Consider the following 19,348-nt stretch of genomic DNA (forward strand, 5'->3'; position numbering starts at 1 on the left):
GCAAGATCAATGAAAAATAAAACAGAAAAAAACAAACAAACAAACAAAACAAAACAAAACTATGTAACAAGTAAGCCAGGAGGTCTTCAAGTCTATGCTATAATCAAAATCGTTTCCTTTCCATCTAGGTCAGCAAGCTATCTTGTAGTGAGTTTAAGATTTGACTTAATTATTGACAGGCTAATTCTGGTTTCCTGGATGACTGTGGCATCAGCAACAATTTCCTGCCTGACTGTGGAGGCTCCTACATAACTGGCATACATTTTCTCAGTCCTTCAAGGGAGACTGGACAGAGAGAACACTGGGACCCATTCTCTTTGTACCTCCCAAGATGAGCTTGCCTGTCTTTATCTTGTTGGGATATTGTCCTCAACATCCCTTGTCCCCCTAACTTTCAGGATGTCATTACTTATCTCATTCCCATTTGAGAAAAGAGTTAAATAAAGGACTAAACATAATCTCATAAGGTCCACATTCCTATTGTCCAAAGAACAGAATGGTTTTTATTTTCTTGAATATCTAGGAAATTTTTATAACACTGTATTTCCAAGCCAAGTTCTCAGATCACCAAGTTTGGATGAGTTGATTTCTCTTTGTATCAAGAGCAGCAGCTTCTGCATGCTCTTTCGCTCTGTGCACTAAATTATACAGAAATGGCCTGTCTACCCTTCAGGCTTCCCTCTGAAACTGTGAGATTCTTAAGTATCTGGTTTCAATCATTACTGTTTGCTTTGAACCAACCCATTTCAGGCACACACACACACACACAAAATGTATTCATACATCTTTGTTAAAAGGGAATACACTGAAAATCATTAATTTAAAGTGGTTAGAGATGTGAAATTGAAATATGTATTTATGGAAATGTCTATAACAAACTACAAAATAAATGATAGAGGCTATCACAAGGTTAATATTCTCTATTACCAATAGTTTGAGATGTCTGTCAATAATTTACTAATTTGCTACAAAATATAACTTTTTATGTAAAGTATAAATCTAGATAACAAATGCTATGCAGCCTTTTCCTTGTTCTATTTTTCATTATAAGTATGTTCATTTTTATACTCAGAGTTTTTTTGGGATTGGAACTAACTTGCATTACAAGGTCCTATGGAACTCTTCTAGACTAGATTCTTACATTAGCTTCCTTTCTGAAATTCTCTTTTTGGAGATATGGGCAATAAGGAGAGAATGGCTGAAACCTCCAGTATCTGTAGTTTCCTTTTCCTTCCCACACTACTTTCTCCCAGTAAAATGGTGGCATCGTTTTTCTTCAGCACTTTGCTCCCTGCAATATTTCAGAGCGACTTCAGTGTTTAATATTGTAGCCCAGAGACTTTCTTGCTCTGGTGATTTGATTTTGGACTCAGTTTAAAAGATAATAATTTCACGTATAAGAGGTGTCCAAAGGGAAATACGACTTTAAAAAAAAAATTCCTACATGAAGGAAAAGAAAAAAAAAACTTGAGAAGTTTGACCAACTAAACAAGATAAATGTTTGTAACATTTTACCTGTGATATTTGTGTGTTCTTCATCTTCCTCAGGAACAGCATTAAGAGGCATAGGGGCAAGACTAAGCAGCAGACATACAGAAGCCCAAAACATACGTTCTTTCTTCATTGCATAAATCATCTCTGAAATACAAAATCAAAACATACCAGTAAATACAGTGCTGATGTGAGCCCATCTCTAGCCTTGCTGGAATACAAATTTCTGTGACTTTAAATACATATACATGTACATCTCTAAGACTCATATATGCCATGAATCATATTTAAAATGTGTAGGATACATTTAAATTTACGGAAAAAACATTATTAGTAAATAAAGTTAATAATATTCAATTATACAGGTCATATTTCAACACTGAAAATACAATTTCAAGGGGCAGTTACTAAGAGCCATGGGTAACTGCTAATCTGTACAGCTGTGTGTATTAAGATCCATTTCATGTGCAACCATACTTTCCATAGTTCTTACAGCTATTCTTATTTTTCTTGCATTTTTCTGTTATGTTCTTAATGCAACTTTCAGTTAATAGTTCTTTCTCCCTTTCCTCTGATCCCTCTTTTAAAGAGGAAACACATTTTCAGAAATTCCAACTTTGTTTCCTTTGCGACATATTTGTTTATAACTCATTTCCTAACCAGGTTTTCTATGAGCTACCAGACAGACAGAATTGAAGACCCCCCAAAAATGATTAACATTTCAGCCAGTCCCCTTTGCCTGTTCATCCTCCCCAATTTAGACTGATCTGTTTTAAGAGTCTCACAGAAAAGTGACTATAGTGAGCTAACCTTCTTACCCTTGAACGGAAACAGATTTCAGCAGGAGAGTGAGGCTTTTCCTGTTCCAGATGATTTAAAGGTCCAGAGCAAAATAATAATGGGAAAATACAAGCAGCTCTTAAAAATAAAATGAATTCTCCTTTGAAACTAAAGGTGAAAGGAAATGTGTAATGTTCATGCAGCAGAAAAAGAGGAAAGAGGTAACACGTGCTCATGTTCAGCCACTGACGCCTGCAGAGTCAGGAAGGAAAGCAGTAAACACAAGGACAGGGTCAGATATTCCACCCAAAGCAATTTAGAGACTTCTCTGGGTTTGTTGTAGTCACAGACACAGTATGCACCATTATGTGAAGGAATGGTATACCAGTGAATTTAGGCAGTCTTAAATAAAAGAGTAATAAACTCAATTTTACTTTAAGCTTCCTTAAACAATCACGGTGAAATGTATGATTTATTTTCTCATGACACATGGGAAAGTTTAGCATATATCTGATGTTTAGTCAGTGGCAGGATTATATATCTTGTCATAGCACACTATGTGAATCCACAAAATATGTATGCTTGCATACATATACACACACATGTATAATATATGCACATGTGATTGTGAAGGCTCGTTCTACTAAACTTCTCGATATCATCTTATTTTTTATCATTTTTTATCATCTTATTTTTGAAGACATTTTTCAGTTTTTCTATTTCCATTTGATTCTACGGTATGCAATCCTGCTATACATTGAGTATAACATGTAGCATTTTTTTTTCATTACATGGCTCAAATTAGGTTGAGTGCTTAGTGAAGAATTAAATAATTAGGACTCCAAATCTATCAAGTTACTATCTCTAAAAAAGGAAGCCTAAGGTCTTCACCAAGTTTAGTCATTAAGTCTTTGGTTTCAAGAATCCAAAGTAAACTTGGACAAATTTAAGTCAAATGTAATTAGACTTTGTTCTAGAAAATGGGACCCATGTGGGACTAGAGGACATTGCATGACAGAAACAACCAGAGCTAGGAACTACTGCTATCTCCTCTTGCTGCTAAACGATTTGCAAAGTTTTATTCTCCCACTGCAGCACAACTTTTTCTACATAGTTGGAAACAAGGTCATTTACCATTTTTGAAATTTTAAACCACAAAGTTTCATCCATCCAAATAGTGTGAATACTCTATATCCACTAGGGTCAAACAATTCATAGTTTCAATTTGTAAAAGTGCCACACTTTACCCTAATACATTTGAAGTGAAGAACTTCAGGAGAACTTCATGGATTTAATGGGCCCTAAATAAAATTTAGTGGACCCTTAACCAGTCAGGAATATGGAACAAGAAAATGCAATACCTTGGCAAGTGTGTATGGAATTATGTTTTAGGGGTGGAGTGAATGAGCGTAGTTCCCTGAAGGAGGGGATTGTTGCTTCCAGAAGGAAGAGTGTCAACAGGCAAAGCACTGTCTATATACTACAGCACACTATAGCTAAAATAATTGTGAGGATGATAATATAAACAATTTTGTTGAGCATAGGATCTATTGACAAAGAGTTTTTAAAAATGGGAGTTTTATGGTTGCAGAGTAAATATTTTGAGGATATGTCTTTACATGTAAAGAAATAATTTATCTGAAATTCAATTGAAAATGTTTTTTTTTCTTTTAATAGACTTTTTTTATAAAACATTTACAGAAAATTGGACAAAGTTGGGTGGGAAGCTGGAAGATAGGCATTTGCTTTTTTATAACATTGGATCCAGTGAGACATGCTAGGAAAGGTATGTGAAATGCTTTTAACTAATAAACAGTACAACAGTTTCATAGGTCTGTCTGTCTGCTAGAGTTGATGTATAATAATACTAGATTTCAGTCTAAATCATTTCTAAGTGGACTTCTGTTGGGCAACCATTTGATTGAAACAAAGGAGGTCTAGATGACACATTTGGTAAAAAATGTTCTCTCTTAAAAGTCCTTGTATGCTTGTTCTCAATACTTTTGAAGGGGGAATATTAATTGTTTTCACTATCAACTTATGGGTTACTATTATTATTTTATAATCACATTTTACAAATGTGATCATCTATACCATTTCTGTTACAGCATACTCATATTAACAGCATAACTGTTTTATGTTTTTCTTCCACTAGTGTACCAGCTTCAGTGTTTCTCAATGAATACTGGACCACTGCCTTTTCTTTCACCACTGACAGTTGCTCCACATTTCCCACTAAACTCTAGGCCAACATTCAGCTGCCAGTTGGTGTCAGGTTCAGGACGCTATCCAACTCAGCAGTGTTTTTTTTTTTTTTTTTTTTAGGAACGTAAACTGTACTTCATTGGGGACCTATTATGAGCCAGGCACTGTAGTAGGAGCTTTACATTGTTATTGTATTTTTTTTTATTGGTTGTTCACAACATTACAAAGCTCTTGACATATTTCATACATTAGATTGAAGTGTGTTTTTCTATTGACCTCATATCTTTGTTTTATTTTCTTTTGTTCAAATTAATTACCTTGAGCACTGTAGGGCTCTTTAGAGGAACCACCATTTGACCCTGCTATTGCCCTTCTTGGACTATTCCCTGAAGACCTTAAAAGAGCATGCTACAGGGATACTGCCACATCGATGTTCATAGCAGCACAATTCACAATAGCTAGACTGTGGAACCAACCCAGATGCCCTTCAATAGATGAATGGATAAAAAAAATGTGGCATCTATACACAATGGAGTACTATGCAGCAATAAAAAATGACAAAATCATAGAATTTGCAGGGAAATGGATGGCACTAGAGCAGATTATGCTTAGTGAAGCTAGCCAATCCCTAAAAAACAAATACCAAATGTCTTCTTTGATATAATGAGCGCAACTATGAACAGAGCAGGGAGGAAGAGCAGGAAGAAAAGATTAACATTAAACAGAGACATGAGATGGGAGGGAAAGGGAGAGAAAAGGGAAATTGCATGGAAATGAAGGGAGACCCTCATTGCTATACAAAATTACATATAAGAGGTTGTGAGGGGAATGGGAAAATAAGGAGAGAAATGAATTACAGTAGATGGGGTAGAGAGAGAAAATGGGAGGGGAGGGGAGGGGGAATAGTAGGGGATAGGAAAGGTAGCAGAATACAACAATTACTAATAGGGCATTATGTAAAATTGTGGATGTGTAACCGACGTGATTCTGCAATCTGCATTTGGGGTAAAATTGGGGGTTCATAACCCACTTCAGTCTAATGTATGAAGTATGATATGTCAAGAGCTTTGTAATGCTGTGAACAACCAATAAAAAAAAATAAAAATAAAAAATAAAAGAGAAAAAAAATAGAGGATGTTCAAAACTCTGAATAAATCTAAACAAAATGTGGTAGCTCTACATAGTTTCTCCCAGAACCTTTTATTCTTAGCGTTTCCTTTGTAGTCACTTCCAATGTACAATGAAATCCAGATGCCTTGGTAAACTAAACGTCTTTTCATCTACTATAAAGGAGCACACACCTTGGCTGGAGTTTCTACTTGACCAATGGCTTTCTCTAGAGGCAGTAGCTAGGCAAACTCAAATATGTTTCCTTCTCAGATTTCACTCCCTTGGACTACAAGATGGTTAAAGGCCCAGTGAGCTCTAGATCAACCAGTTTCATCTTTCATTCTCCAAGGTATTCCATTACTATTCCATTTTCCCAGCATGTTCAAACCCTATTATGATATATCCCACACAAACATTTCATTTTAAATTCCTGGTGTTATCTAACACAGTTTGCCTGCTTTAGATTTACAAAATAATAAAAAAAAATGTATAGAGACTTTATAAACCTGACATCATTATCATCATAATCATCATCATCATCATCCTCATCATCATTTTGGACAGGGGATTAAACCCAGAGAAAATTAATCACTGAGCCATATCTCTAGTCCTTTTTAAAAAATTATTTTATTCCCTGACATTAATATGGTGCATTTGTCACCATTAGCATACCCAATATTAATCCATTATATTAATTGAAGTCCTTACTTGAAACAGGTCTCTTTAGTTTCCACTATTCCTTTTTCTGTTCTAGCATCCCATCCAGAATACCACATTACTTTCAATTGTCATCTCTTCTAAGGATCCCCTGGCTGTGGCAGTTTCTCAGACTTTTCCTTGTTTTAAACGTTCTTGGCAATTCTGAAGAATGCAGAATTGGCATTTTGTAGGATGCGCCTACAAATTTGTCTGATATTTTTTTCATAATGAAACTATGATTGTAAGTATGAGGGAAGAAGATCATAGAGTTAATATGCTATTTTTATCACATCATACCAAGGGGCAACATTCCAACATGATTTTTGACTGTTGATATTGACTTTGATCACTTGGCTGGGGCAATGCTTGTTAGTCTTCTCCAATGTGGAGTTATTTCTGACTCTCTCTTGTCCATACTATTCTCTTTGGAAAGAAATCACTACATACATCACACTTCAGGAGTGGGGAGTTATGTTCTCTCTCCTTGAGATCAGAGTATGTATTAAAATTGTCTGAGATACTTCTGGAGCCGGTATTTGGTCTCTTTCACTTGTTAATTATTAAAAGCTTTATTTTTATCTGTATGAATTAATGGATATTTGCTTTATATTTTATATAATCATAAAATACAATTTATATTCTTTTTCAAGTTGTCCCCCAGCTTTGGCCAGTATGAAAGCATTGATCTGGCTCCTATACTTATTTACCACAGCTTCATTAATGTGGGTTTTCAATTTTTTTTAGTGTCTCTTTATTTTCTGTTGCTACAAGATACTCTGGGCTCATATTGTTAGTTTCTATCCCAGTCACAGAGGCAGCCATTTATCTAAAGAGACCTAATTCCTATCATTGGAGATTGATGCTAAAAAAAAAAAGTTCTGGGCACTTGGTATGTTCATTGTTACTGGGTGTCACTTCATTTAGGCCCTCTCTTGGACAGTAAAAGAAATGCCTTTGTATACTGCCTTAGGTAGAAGAGGACACTATATTTAAAAATATCTATGTCCTCTTCTGTGGCTGGATTTTTAACTAACATAATGACCTCAAGTTGCATCCACATTGATGCGATAGCAGGATTTTCTTCTTTATTAAAGCTGAATAATATTCCATTGCTTATGTAGTAGATGTTTTTCTCCATTCATCTATTGAGGAATACTTGAGTTGTTTTGTCTTGGCTATTTTGAATAATGCTGTAATGAAAATTGGAATGCAGATATGATTCTGATATCAACTGTTTTTAGAATGTTCCTAGAAATTGTATTGATAGATCATCTAATAATTCTATTTTCATTTTTAAGTAACTTTTAAATCAGTTTTCATTGGTGCATTATAATTATACGTAATATTGGGATTCATTGTTGCCTTGCACATAATTAAATCCATCTTATTATATAGTATTTTCCCTGTTTCTCCCCTCTTCCCTCCCTTGATCTGCTAGCTCTACTTCTGTTATTGCTGTTAGTATTTTAATTAATGCATTATGTGTGTGTGTGTGAGTGTGTGTGTGTGTGTGTGTGTGTGTGTGTGTGTGTGTATGTGCATGCTGGATGTGTTGTGGTATATGGACATAGAATAATTTGGTAGAGTTAAATCTGTGATAGTTCCAAATGCCTTGCCCTCTTCCCTGCTTTTACTCCTTTGGCCTCCCTTCTATGTTTGTGACATCCCATCTTTTTTTTTTTTTTTTGTACTGAGGATTGAACTCAGGGGCACTAGACCAGTGAGTCACATTCCCAGCCCTATTTTGTATTTTATTTAGAGACAGGGTCTCACTGAATTGCTTAGCACCTTGCTTTCTGCTGAGGCTGGCTTTGAACTTGCAATCCTCCTGCCTCAGCCTTGAGGATAAGATGCTCCACAACATTAATTATCAGGGAAATGAAAATCAAAGCAATAATGAGGTGCTGCCTCAGCCTCCAGAGCCCCTGGGATTACAGGCATGCACCACTGCGTCCAACTGACATCTTTTTTTATTCCTTCCTTTTCATTAACTTCCACTTATGAGAGAAAACATTTGACTCTTGACTTTCTGAGTCTTAATTACTTCACTTAGCATGATGTTCTTTATTTTCATCTCACCAGCAAATGAAATAATTTCTTTCTTCTTTATGGCTGAGAAAACCCCATTGTCTACATCTAGTTGGTCATCTATTGATGGGCGTCTGAGCTGGTTGCAGTTTGGCTTTTGTGAATTGTACTGCTCAAAACATTGGTCTGTATGTATCACTATAGTATATAATATATTATTTTAGTTTTTTTGAATAAATACCCAGGGGTGGGATACCTGCTTCATGTTTTCCCCTTCCTTTGGGGAATCTCCATACTGCTTTTTAGAGTTGTATTAATTTGTGGTCCTACCCACAGTGTATAAATATACTTTTTCTCACACATCTTTACCAGCAATTATTGTTGTTGTATTCATGATTATTGCCATTGTCTATGTAATGAGATGAAATCCTTGTGGTTTTGATTTTATTTCCGTAAAGACTAAAGTCATTGATCATTCTTTTTACATATTTGTTGGACATTTGCATTTCTTCTTTTGAGTATATGTTTAGATATTTTTCCCATTTATTTATTTGGGTTATTTATTGTATTTTGTTGTCTTTTTTTCGGTAGTTCTTTGTATGTTCTGGATATTAATTCCCTATTGGAAGAGTAGCTGGAAAAGGTTTTATTCTTTGGGTAGGCTCTCTCTCATGTTCTTGTTTCATTTTTATGATGAGCCTCCATACCATTTTCTATAGCTGCTTCATCATTTTACATTTCCATCTAAAGTATGCTAGGGCTCCAATTTCTCCATACCCTCATTAACACCTCACCTTTTAATTTTTTGTGATAGTCATATAAACAAGTATGAGGCAGCACCTCATTATTGCTTTGATTTTCATTTCCCTGATAATTAATGTTGTGGATTATCTTATCATATACCTTTTATCCATTTGTATGTTTTCTTTGAAGGAAAACATGTTCAATTTCTTTATACAATCTTCAATTTATTTATTTATTTATTTATTCACTTATTTATTGTTTTTATTGAGTTGAAGGAGTTTCTTATGTATTTTGGAATTAATCTCTTATTAAGTATATAATCTAAAATATGCTCTCTCTCTCTTTTGCTTCTCAGCCATGAGGTTAATGATATTGCTCTGGCACACACGCTTGCAGTGATGTGCTACCTTTCCCAAATCAATCTGCCCAACTGATCATGGACTGAAGCCTCTAAAACTCTCCGCTTATGATAATGACAACAAAGTTTGAGTAGGTATCAACAAATTCAGTGTTTTTGAGCATCAGACTTACTGCCAGAGACCTCTGAGCGAGTTAAAAATCTTACTGCACCTCAGACATGAGAACACCATGGAATCAATGATAGTATTTGAATGGCAAATATCAAGCAACTAAAAAATCTACATATATATGTTATAGAATCTCATAGATACAAATCAGCAACAACTATAATTCCTATTTTCATTACAAATTCCTGAGAGGATTAAATATATCCATTCAACTAATATTTTGTACTGTGAGTTCAAACCTTCAAACCTGTTATTTATTCAATACCACGTGTAATCTCAAGGTCAGCCAGGTTATTTAGTCTTAGGGAATATATATATATATATATATATATATATATATATATATATATATATATATATATATATATATATTATAAACTTTTACTAAGGTATGATTATATTTATTGTGATGCATGCATATTTGACATAATAACAGGCAAACATTAAAATTCTTTTATGGCAAAAACACATTAGTCCTAGCCCTCTTCATCTTCTTTATTCCATTACTCCTTCTTAGAGACAATTAATCAAATTTGTACATTTTATTCTAGCATTTTTATATGCTTTAAGTACATGTATACTTTTACATATTACACATAAAATTAGGATGATGAGCATTATGTAAGTTTCTATAAAAACTTTCAAGAGATAAGATCTTATAAGGTCTGTAAGATTTCTTTTTTTTTTCTTTCAGTAAGTTTTATTATACGAGAAGCACTCAGAAATCAGGAGAAAACTTAATGTAACTCAGTGTCTAATAAATTATTCCAAATGAGGAGGAAGATTCAACATCTTTTATAGCACTCAGAATTCTCCTGAAGAAATGCAGCCATCATTTCTTTTCTTTCTTTCTTTTTTTTTTTTTTTTTTGTAATTGGGGATTTGGCCCAGGGGCACTCAAATGCAGAGCCACATCCTCAGCCATTTTTTTTTTTTTACATTTTATTTAGAGACAGGGTCTTGCTAAGTTACTTAGGGCCTCACTAAGTTGCTAAGGCTGACTTTGAACTCATTATCCTTCTGACCTACTCTCCCGAGCCCCTGGGTTTACAGGTATGCACCACTGTGCCTTGCCCATTTATTTCTGTTTTTATAGATAGCAGAGTTAAATGTAAAAGAAGACCTATACATGTCTGAGTTATGAAGGGATGTGGATTCTAGTAAAAATGCACATACAGACCTAAATGAACAGAAATATATCCCTTGTTCATGGATAAGAAAATTTAACATTAATATGGCAGAATGCCCCAATTTGATCTGCAGTTAGTGAAATCCCTTTTAAATCCCCAGCAGTTTTTGTTTTGCTTTTTAAAGAAATTGACATGATAATGTTAAAATTCATGTGGAAATTCAAGAGATCAAGGATAATCAAGATACTCTTCCAAACAAATGAAAGACTCACCTTGATTTCAGAACTTAACTAAAAGCTACAGTCATTAAGACAGTATGACAATGATATAGGATGCACATGTACATTAATGGAAAAGAATTGAGAGTCAGTAAAAATACCCATATGCCTATGGTCATCTGAACTTTGACAAGGAGGGGGTCAAGACTATTCCAGGGCAGTGGGAGAAATAATCTTTGCCACTGATGATGCTGAGATACTTGAGTAGGCTCATATAAAAGGATGAGAACAGACCCCTCCCATTACCATATACAAAATTAACTCAAAATATATCAATGACCTAAATTCAACAATAAAACTTGCAATATGTTTCAAAAACATAGAAAATAATCTTTGTGATTTTGTGTTAGGCTAAGTCTCTTAAACATGACACCAAAAGCAAAATAGCAAAGGAAAAAAAAACAATTGGATTCAATAAAGTTTAGAAACATTTCCTACAAAATAATTTCTCTAGAAAAAAAAACAGAGGCTGAAGAAAAGCAAAGATAATTGAAAATGATATATCTGATCAACAATATATGATGAAAATATAGTCAAATGTTTCAATCAAAAATTAACAGTGAATAGAAAATATTTGAGAAAAATCTCTCTATAATAATAACATTTACAGACTTTTATTTTTTGTTGTTATTTCCTAAGGAATCTGTATAAGAACTGATTACATAGCATTTATGTCATGTTAGATATTATAAATAATATAGGGATTATTTAAAGTACATGGAAGGAGATATAGAGATTATATGCAAACACTATGCCATTTTATATTAGGGATTTGAGCATTTAGAGATTTTGGTATCCTAAGAGGTCCTGGAACTAATCCCTCACATATATACAGATATTATTATATATGTGGAATTCTTATTACAACTCAATGATATTTAAAGATATGTAGCCCAATTTTAAAAAATGGGGAAATGGTATGAACAGACATTTCCTTATAGAAGATATTCAAATAAACTATAAAAATATTTAAAGATGCTTGATATAATTAGTATGGGAGTCAAAATCAAAATTATGAGAAGTCACTTCACACACACTACAATGTCTGTGATCAAAAAAATCACATAACAAGCATTGGCAAAGATTCCACTTTTAAGTAGTGAAATATATTATGTGTTCACATAAAAACATGCACACAAAAGTTCAGGACAATAATATTCATTAGCCAAAAAATGAAATCAATCCAAATATCCAGCTGATAATTAATAAGTAAAATGGGCTATATCCATACCATGAAATACTAAGGAGTTATGTCCTGATGATATTACAACATGGATGAATCCAGTGAATATTATGTAAGTGAAAAAACTAGTAATTTATGAGGTGTCAATGATAAGCAAATCTTATTTATTTATTGTGAGAGAAGTAGAGGGAATGTTATTTCATCTAGTTTCTTTTCGTGGTTTTAAAAAATGTTCTCAACTTGGATGGTATTTCACATTGAGAGATTGGATAATGTTCTCAAACCCTGTAATTATACTGCTAAAACCATTAAATTGAACTCTTTAAATGGGTGAATTATATGTTTTACATGAATTATATCTCAAAAAATCCATTTAAAAAGTAACAAAAAAAGGAAAGAAAGAATATATGTTCCCCCCTCTAATAGCTTGTCTTCTCATTCTATTGATTATGGATTGCTTCCTTTGTAGAAAATTTTGGTGTAAGTAGTTTCTCTTGTCTACTTTTGCTTTTGTAGCATACGCTTTTTAATCTTACATCTAAGAAACCATTGTCAGGATCAAGGTCCAGAAGATTTTTCTTTAAATTTTTTTTCCATAAGTTCTTCAGTTTCACTTACTTTCTATAATAACCGAATTCATAGAAGCACAGAGTACAATAGTGGTTCCAGATTCTGCAGATTGGGAAAAAATGGAAGTTTTTCATTGGCTACAAAATTACAGTTATGCAAGAGGAATAAATCCTAGAGATCTGCTGTACAAGTGATTACTATAAACAACAGTGTTTAATATTTCGAAATGTAGGGTATATCTCGAATTAATTATTCTTACAATAAACAGAACAGAAACTAGGGGACACACACACACACACACACACACACACACACACACACACACCTTTGAGAGGTGTTGTTTGTCTATTATGTTGATTGGGGTGAATGGTTATCTTGGGTGTTTCCATGTATTCAAACTCATTGTTATGGTTTGTATATAAAATGTCTCCTAAAGATTCAAGTGTTGAAGTCTGGTCCTCAATGCAGCAATATTCAAAGGTGGGGATTTGGCAAGTAATTGGATCATGAGGGTTCTCACCTCATCAATGGCTTAATCTATTGAGGGATTCATAGCTAAATGAACTATAAGGAGTTGGTGTGAAGTGTAGGACATGGAACTTATTTGGAAGGTGTGGGTCCTTGGGAGTACCCTTCGGGGTGATACCTTATCCCAAACCCTTTTCTCTTTCTTTTTTTTTTTTTGTCTTTTTTTATTAGTTGTTCAAAACATTACAAAACTCTTGACATATCATATTTCATACATTAGATTCAAGTTGGTTATGAACTCCCAATTTTACCCCATATACAGATTGCAGAATCACATCGGTTACACATCCTGCAGGGAAATGGATGGCACTAGCGCAGATTATGCTTAGTGAAGCTAGCCAATCCCTAAAAAACAAATACCAAATGTCTTCTTTGATATAATGAGAACAACTAAGAACAGAACAGGGAGGAAGAGCAGGAAGAAAAGATCAACATTAAACAGATACATTAGGTGGGAGGGAAAGGGAGAGAAAAGGGAAATTGCAAGGTAATGGAGGGAGACCCTCATTGTTATACAAAATTACATATAAGAGGTTGTGAGGGGAACGGGAAAATAAACAAGGAGAGAAATGAATTACAGTAGATGGGGTAGAGAGAGAAGATGGGAGGGGAGGGGAGGGGGCATAGTAGAGGATAGGAAAGGTAGCAGAATACAACAGTTACTAATAGGGCATTATGTAAAAATGTGGATGTGTAACCCTTTTCTCTTTCTCTGTTTCCTGGCAGCCATGAGGTGAGCAGCTTTCCATTGCCACATCCTTCTGCCATAATGTTCTGCCTTATCTCAGTACCAAAGCAGTGGAGATGGTCAACCATGGACTGAAACCCTGAAACTGTAGCTAAAATAAAATTTTCCCCAGTTTAGTCTTTTTGGTCAGGTATTTTGTCACAGCAATGAGAAATTAACACACTCACCAAAATATTCATATTAAATATGGGCAATTATTTATACATTATTTAGATATCAATAATATTATTTAAAAACACAGCAAATTATATGAATAAATCCACATGGAAACATATTCATCTATATTAAGCAAAACATGATTTCTTATGTATATCTCTATTCTATAACCACATAAATCATTCTAACCTACCTTTTTGATTAATCTGTAAATTCCTACTCCAAAAGTGAGAAAAAAAGACTATCACTATCAACTCAGCCACTTAATTGTTCATTTCTCATACATATGTATGCCAGTATTAGAATTATTAATCCATATCTTCATAAGAAAAAATGTTGTTAATAGCAGTGCAGTGTTTATGTGCAGTTCCTTTTCCCTTTACATCTGCATATTCCACTCATTTCTAAATTATTTGAGCTACACTAACCCCCATAACTACTTCAGTAAGGTAGTTTCATACATTTGTAATATAGTATGATTTTCTTGTCACAGTGTGTGTTCTTCCTGGTTGTCCTGATCCAGGAATGCACTATGTCATTGATTCATCTATGTAGTATCATAGAATAGTTGACTATCTAAAAATTCCTGTACTTCCCCCATTCACACATCCTTTTTTCTTTTCTAATTTCTGGTGATCTTTTTATTTTCTCTATAGTTTTGCCTTTTTCAGAATGTCAAAGAATTGTAATCACATAGTATAAAGTCTTTTCAGATGGTGTTCTAGTATCAGTGATATACATTTAAGGTTTTTCGATATCTTTCTATACCTTAATAGCTCTTTATTAGTTTTATAACACTAAGTAATAGTCCATTGTGTTATTTTACCACAGTTTGCTTACTTATATATAGATGGCCATATTGGATTCTTTCAGTTTTTCTTAATTATGATTAAAACTTCTATAAATATGTGTTTAGTGTGTATGTGTGGACATAAGTTCAAATCAGTCAGACTAATATTTAGGAGAGTAATTGTTGGATCATATGTTAAAACTATGCTTACCTTTGTAAGAAATTGATGAACTGCCTTTCAAAGCCATTTTGTATTTCCATTTGCAATAAGAGGACTTTGTTACTTACACCATTGCCAGTGTTTGGGCTGCTGTTTTCTTAGGTTTTAGCTATTCTAATAGGTTCTTCTTCCACTTCATTATTGTTTCAAGTCCCAATTCCCTGATAATAATGATAAACATCTTTTCATGTGCTTATTTGCCACCTTATATCTTCTTTGTTCAGGTGTCTGTTCAAATCTCTTTTACATTTGTAAATTGTATGTCTTCTTATTGTTGAATTTCAAGAATTCTTTTACTCTTTTGGATATATGCCTTTTATCAGATATGAGGTTTGCAAATTTTTTTATGGGGGGAGTCACATATTATATTGTTTTCAGTGACTGTCAGGATGCAACACTCAGTGTACTTGGTTTTGTGGGATTTTTGTCTTTTTATTTATTTATTTTTTTCTGGTGTGTATCACATCACACTAGTGTACTTGGAAATTCACTGGCTTCGAAAAACATTTACTAGATGTCACAAATAGTTCTATTTCTCAGAGTCCATCTGTTAGAAAGTACAATTGGAATATTTTCCTTGATATTTTGATTTATGTTTCTTGACTTAACATTTACGTTTTTCTGCAGATGCATAATATTTTTACTTTATTTTTTTCATTTGGTTTATATTGCTCTGTCCAGGAAACTATAGCATCACTTTAAAACTATGGTTAATCAATGTAAATTATTTTTTACAAAATTTTATAACTCTTAAATAATCCAATCTGTATTATTTTAGGTTTCTCAGTATGGACGCTGCTTTAATGGTGCTTATGAACCCAACACTGATGATCAATCAGTGGCTGGTCTTGTTCAGAACAACAGTATTCTCAGTTAAAGATCTCATAAGTGCAAAAGTTTTTAAAAACTTTGTCAAATATCATTTGTTACACCTGATTTTATGCTAAGTGAAGCTAGCCAATCCCTAAAAAACAAATGCCAAATGTCATCTTTGATATAAGGAGAGCAACTAAGAACAGAGCAGGGAGGAAGAACAGGAGAAGAAGATTAACATTAAACAGGGACAAGAGGTGGGAGGGAAAGGGAGAGAGAAGGGAAATTGCTTGGAAATGGAAGGAGACCCTCATCGTTATACAAAATTACATATAAGAGGAGGTGAAGGGAAAGGGGGAAAAAAACAAGGGAGAGAAATGAAATACAGTAGATGGGGTAGAGAGAGAAGATGGGAGGGGAGGGAAGGGGAGAGGGGATAGTAGAGGATAGGAAAAAAAATGAGAGACTTTTTGAGTTAAATATTGATTAAATTAAATAACCAAGCTGATAAAAGATATGAAGGACAGAGAATTCAAGGTTATCCTGAGTGAGTTGTGCTAGTCATACAATAAGGAACATTTGAATAAGTCCTATTTGGTGTGCATTTTAGGGATACATTTACCTCTGGACACATTACATAGTTACAGCTTTTCCATGAAGACCTATCTGAGGGCCATTAGAGACATAATGGGAGCTTGGAGATGTTTTGCTGTATCATCATCATCATCATCATCATGAAGCAGAATCATTTCACAATGGGAAAGGTGGACAGCTTATTGAATCATAGGCCATTCCCAGTTACCTGTTGAAGTTTATTTCCTATCATTCTTTTTTCCTTTGGCTTTATGGACACAAAATTTTGGCTCCATTGAAGCTGCTGATTCTTAAATAAACCAAACTCATGCTAGATTTAGTATTTTGAAATGGCTACTTCCTATTCTGGAAACACTCTTCTACAACGTAATGGAATGGCAGACTCTGTCTTTCATTCAGGACTCTGGTCAGATATTCCCTTCTCCCCCAAATTTCCAAAAGATCTTTAAGTACAATATTTAAAAGGAAAACCATCACAAGTTTCTCTGTCACTATCTTCATAATCTGCTTTTTTTAGGTTCTTTGTCATTTCATGAGTGAGTTGTAGGAGTACTTTATATCTTATATATTATAGATATAAATTCCCAGTCAAATAAACATATATATATATATACACACACACACTCACACACACACATTTGTAAATATATAAGATATATACATTCATACATATGTAATATTTCCACATCAGTAGGAAACTATCATTCTACTACATTCTGTCTCTATGAACTGCCTGACAATTTCATATAAATAAAATTATAAATTTTTTATGACTTCTTTCACTTAGCCTATATTTTCAAGCTTCACTAAAGTTGTGATATATATATATATATTCATTTCTTTTTACTGCTGAAAATATTGTTATATTGATATGCCACAATATTTTTGTCCATTCCTCAGTTAAAGAACATTGAGCTGTTACCACTTTGTGGATATTATGAATGATGCTTGCATAGATTTTGGTGTGAACATATGTTTATATTTCTCTTGGGTATTAAGAGTAGAATTGTTGGATTAATGGTATATGTGTTCCTTTTTCATTACTGTAATGAGATTACTAAGGCAAAATAAATTTACAAGGAAAATATTTTTGTTTGTTTGTTTGTTTAGTTTTTTCCTCACATATTTGATCTTGGAAAGTCCAAGATCAGGCAGTCTCATTCACTTGGTCTTTGGTGAGGGCCTAGTGATTGATTGCATCCTGTTAGGAGCTCATGCAGCAGTGAAAGACTATATTGCCAAATAAAGCCAGAGGGTATTTCAGGAGTTGGTCTTAGTCACAACAACTTGCTCTCACAAAAGCTCAGGATCCCATGAGAGCTATCTTAATCTATTTCACCGGGTTCTTCTAATTACCAGGGACCTTCTACTGGATGACCTCTTAGAGGTTCCATATAATTTATCGCAACCATTACCCTAGGGACCAAGCTCTCAACACATGAAGTCTTTGGAGACAAGCCACATACAAACCATTGCACACTGTAAATCTACATTTAACAATCTGATAAACTGTCAGACTGTTTTCCAAAGCAGCTGCACCATGTTACATTCTTATCAATAATGTCTTTTTTTATTTCTTTCTTTCCCTCTTCCCTCCCTCCCTTCCTCCCTCCCTTCCTTCCTTCCTTCCTTCCTTCCTTCCTTCCTTCCTTCCTTCCTTCCTTCCTTATTTTCTTGGTACTAGGGATCAAACCTGGAGCACTTTACCACAGAGCAACATCTTCAGCTATTTTTATTTTTATTTTGAGACACAGCATCACTAAGTTGTCCAGGCTGGCCTAACACTTGAGATGCTCCTGCCTCAGCCTCCCCGGTTACTGGTATTAAAAATGTATGCCACAGAGTTCAACTCTTGCTTTATTTTTTAAATAAAATTACCACTACTCATATATTTGCTTACGTTTTTAGCTTCCACCACTAAAATGTTTTCTATTCTTATATGCATGTAGCTTTATTATTCCTGTCAGTTTTACCAAAAAGTAAGGAAATAAGAGACAAGTAAGGGAATAAAGCTATCAATAATTTTTTCAATTTTATTCTTTTATGTTTGTATCTATTCCAATTTTCTCAATGTATGAAATATTTAAATTAAAAATTTAAATATTTGTGAACGTAATTTTACGTTCTACAAATGTAGTACACTTAATATATGTGTAAAAGTTTACTTGAGTGATACATTTTTTTTTCAAGTCAAATAAGGAAAATAATGATTGTTGAAATTCAAGCAATAGAGATATGGTAAGTATGTGGAGAGATTACAAGGAAAGGAATGCTTAGAAGAGAGGCAGTCGGTCAAAAGAAATGCATTATTTGCTTCTTCAGAATTTATGCTCTGAATTTGCTTAATGAGAAATAAAAAAAATGGCCTTTAATGAAACTAAGCAAGGAGCTGAAAATGGAAAGGAAAAAGGGAAGACTTCGATATTTTTCACTTGTTCATATGAGCTCTTTTATGGGAAGGCAACTCATACCAAACTATACTCCTATCCTAAAATAAATAGGATACACATCTTAGAAAACTGACACTCAGAAACAGAGTGTAAATTCACTAAATAGGACTAGAGATTAATGTTTGAACCCACATCTCTATGACTTCAGAGTTCATGCTCAGTTTCCCATACAAGGCTACCTTCACAGAAATTGGCCCAACTTTTCCTCCAGTTGCCTACAGGGTGATTGTGGTTGGCTGGTACATCACTGCACTGGAGATGGCTATCACCCATGTGGAAATCAAGTGCCATTGCTCAGTCCAAG

At 34.0% G+C, this 19,348-nt stretch overlaps 1 protein-coding gene across 4 annotated transcripts in view; it reads right to left on the reverse strand.

The window, feature by feature from the left end:
• The window catches only part of TFPI (tissue factor pathway inhibitor), a 71,867-nt gene that overhangs the window by 31,969 nt on the left and 20,550 nt on the right, over positions 1 to 19,348 (reverse strand). For 3 of the 4 annotated variants that reach the window (XM_081260903.1, XM_081260905.1, XM_081260906.1), the window contains exon 2: positions 1,516 to 1,638. In XM_081260903.1, coding sequence (XP_081117029.1) covers positions 1,516 to 1,636 — 121 coding nt within the window. In that variant the 5' untranslated portion in view covers positions 1,637 to 1,638. Of the gene's footprint in view, positions 1 to 1,515; positions 1,639 to 2,309; positions 2,433 to 19,348 lie in introns of those variants that run through there. The other variant, XM_081260904.1, reaches the window with a different exon arrangement.

This window comes from Spermophilus citellus (genome assembly GCF_964194105.1).
Source record: "Spermophilus citellus genome assembly, chromosome: 11".
Lineage (NCBI taxonomy): Eukaryota > Metazoa > Chordata > Mammalia > Rodentia > Sciuridae > Spermophilus > Spermophilus citellus.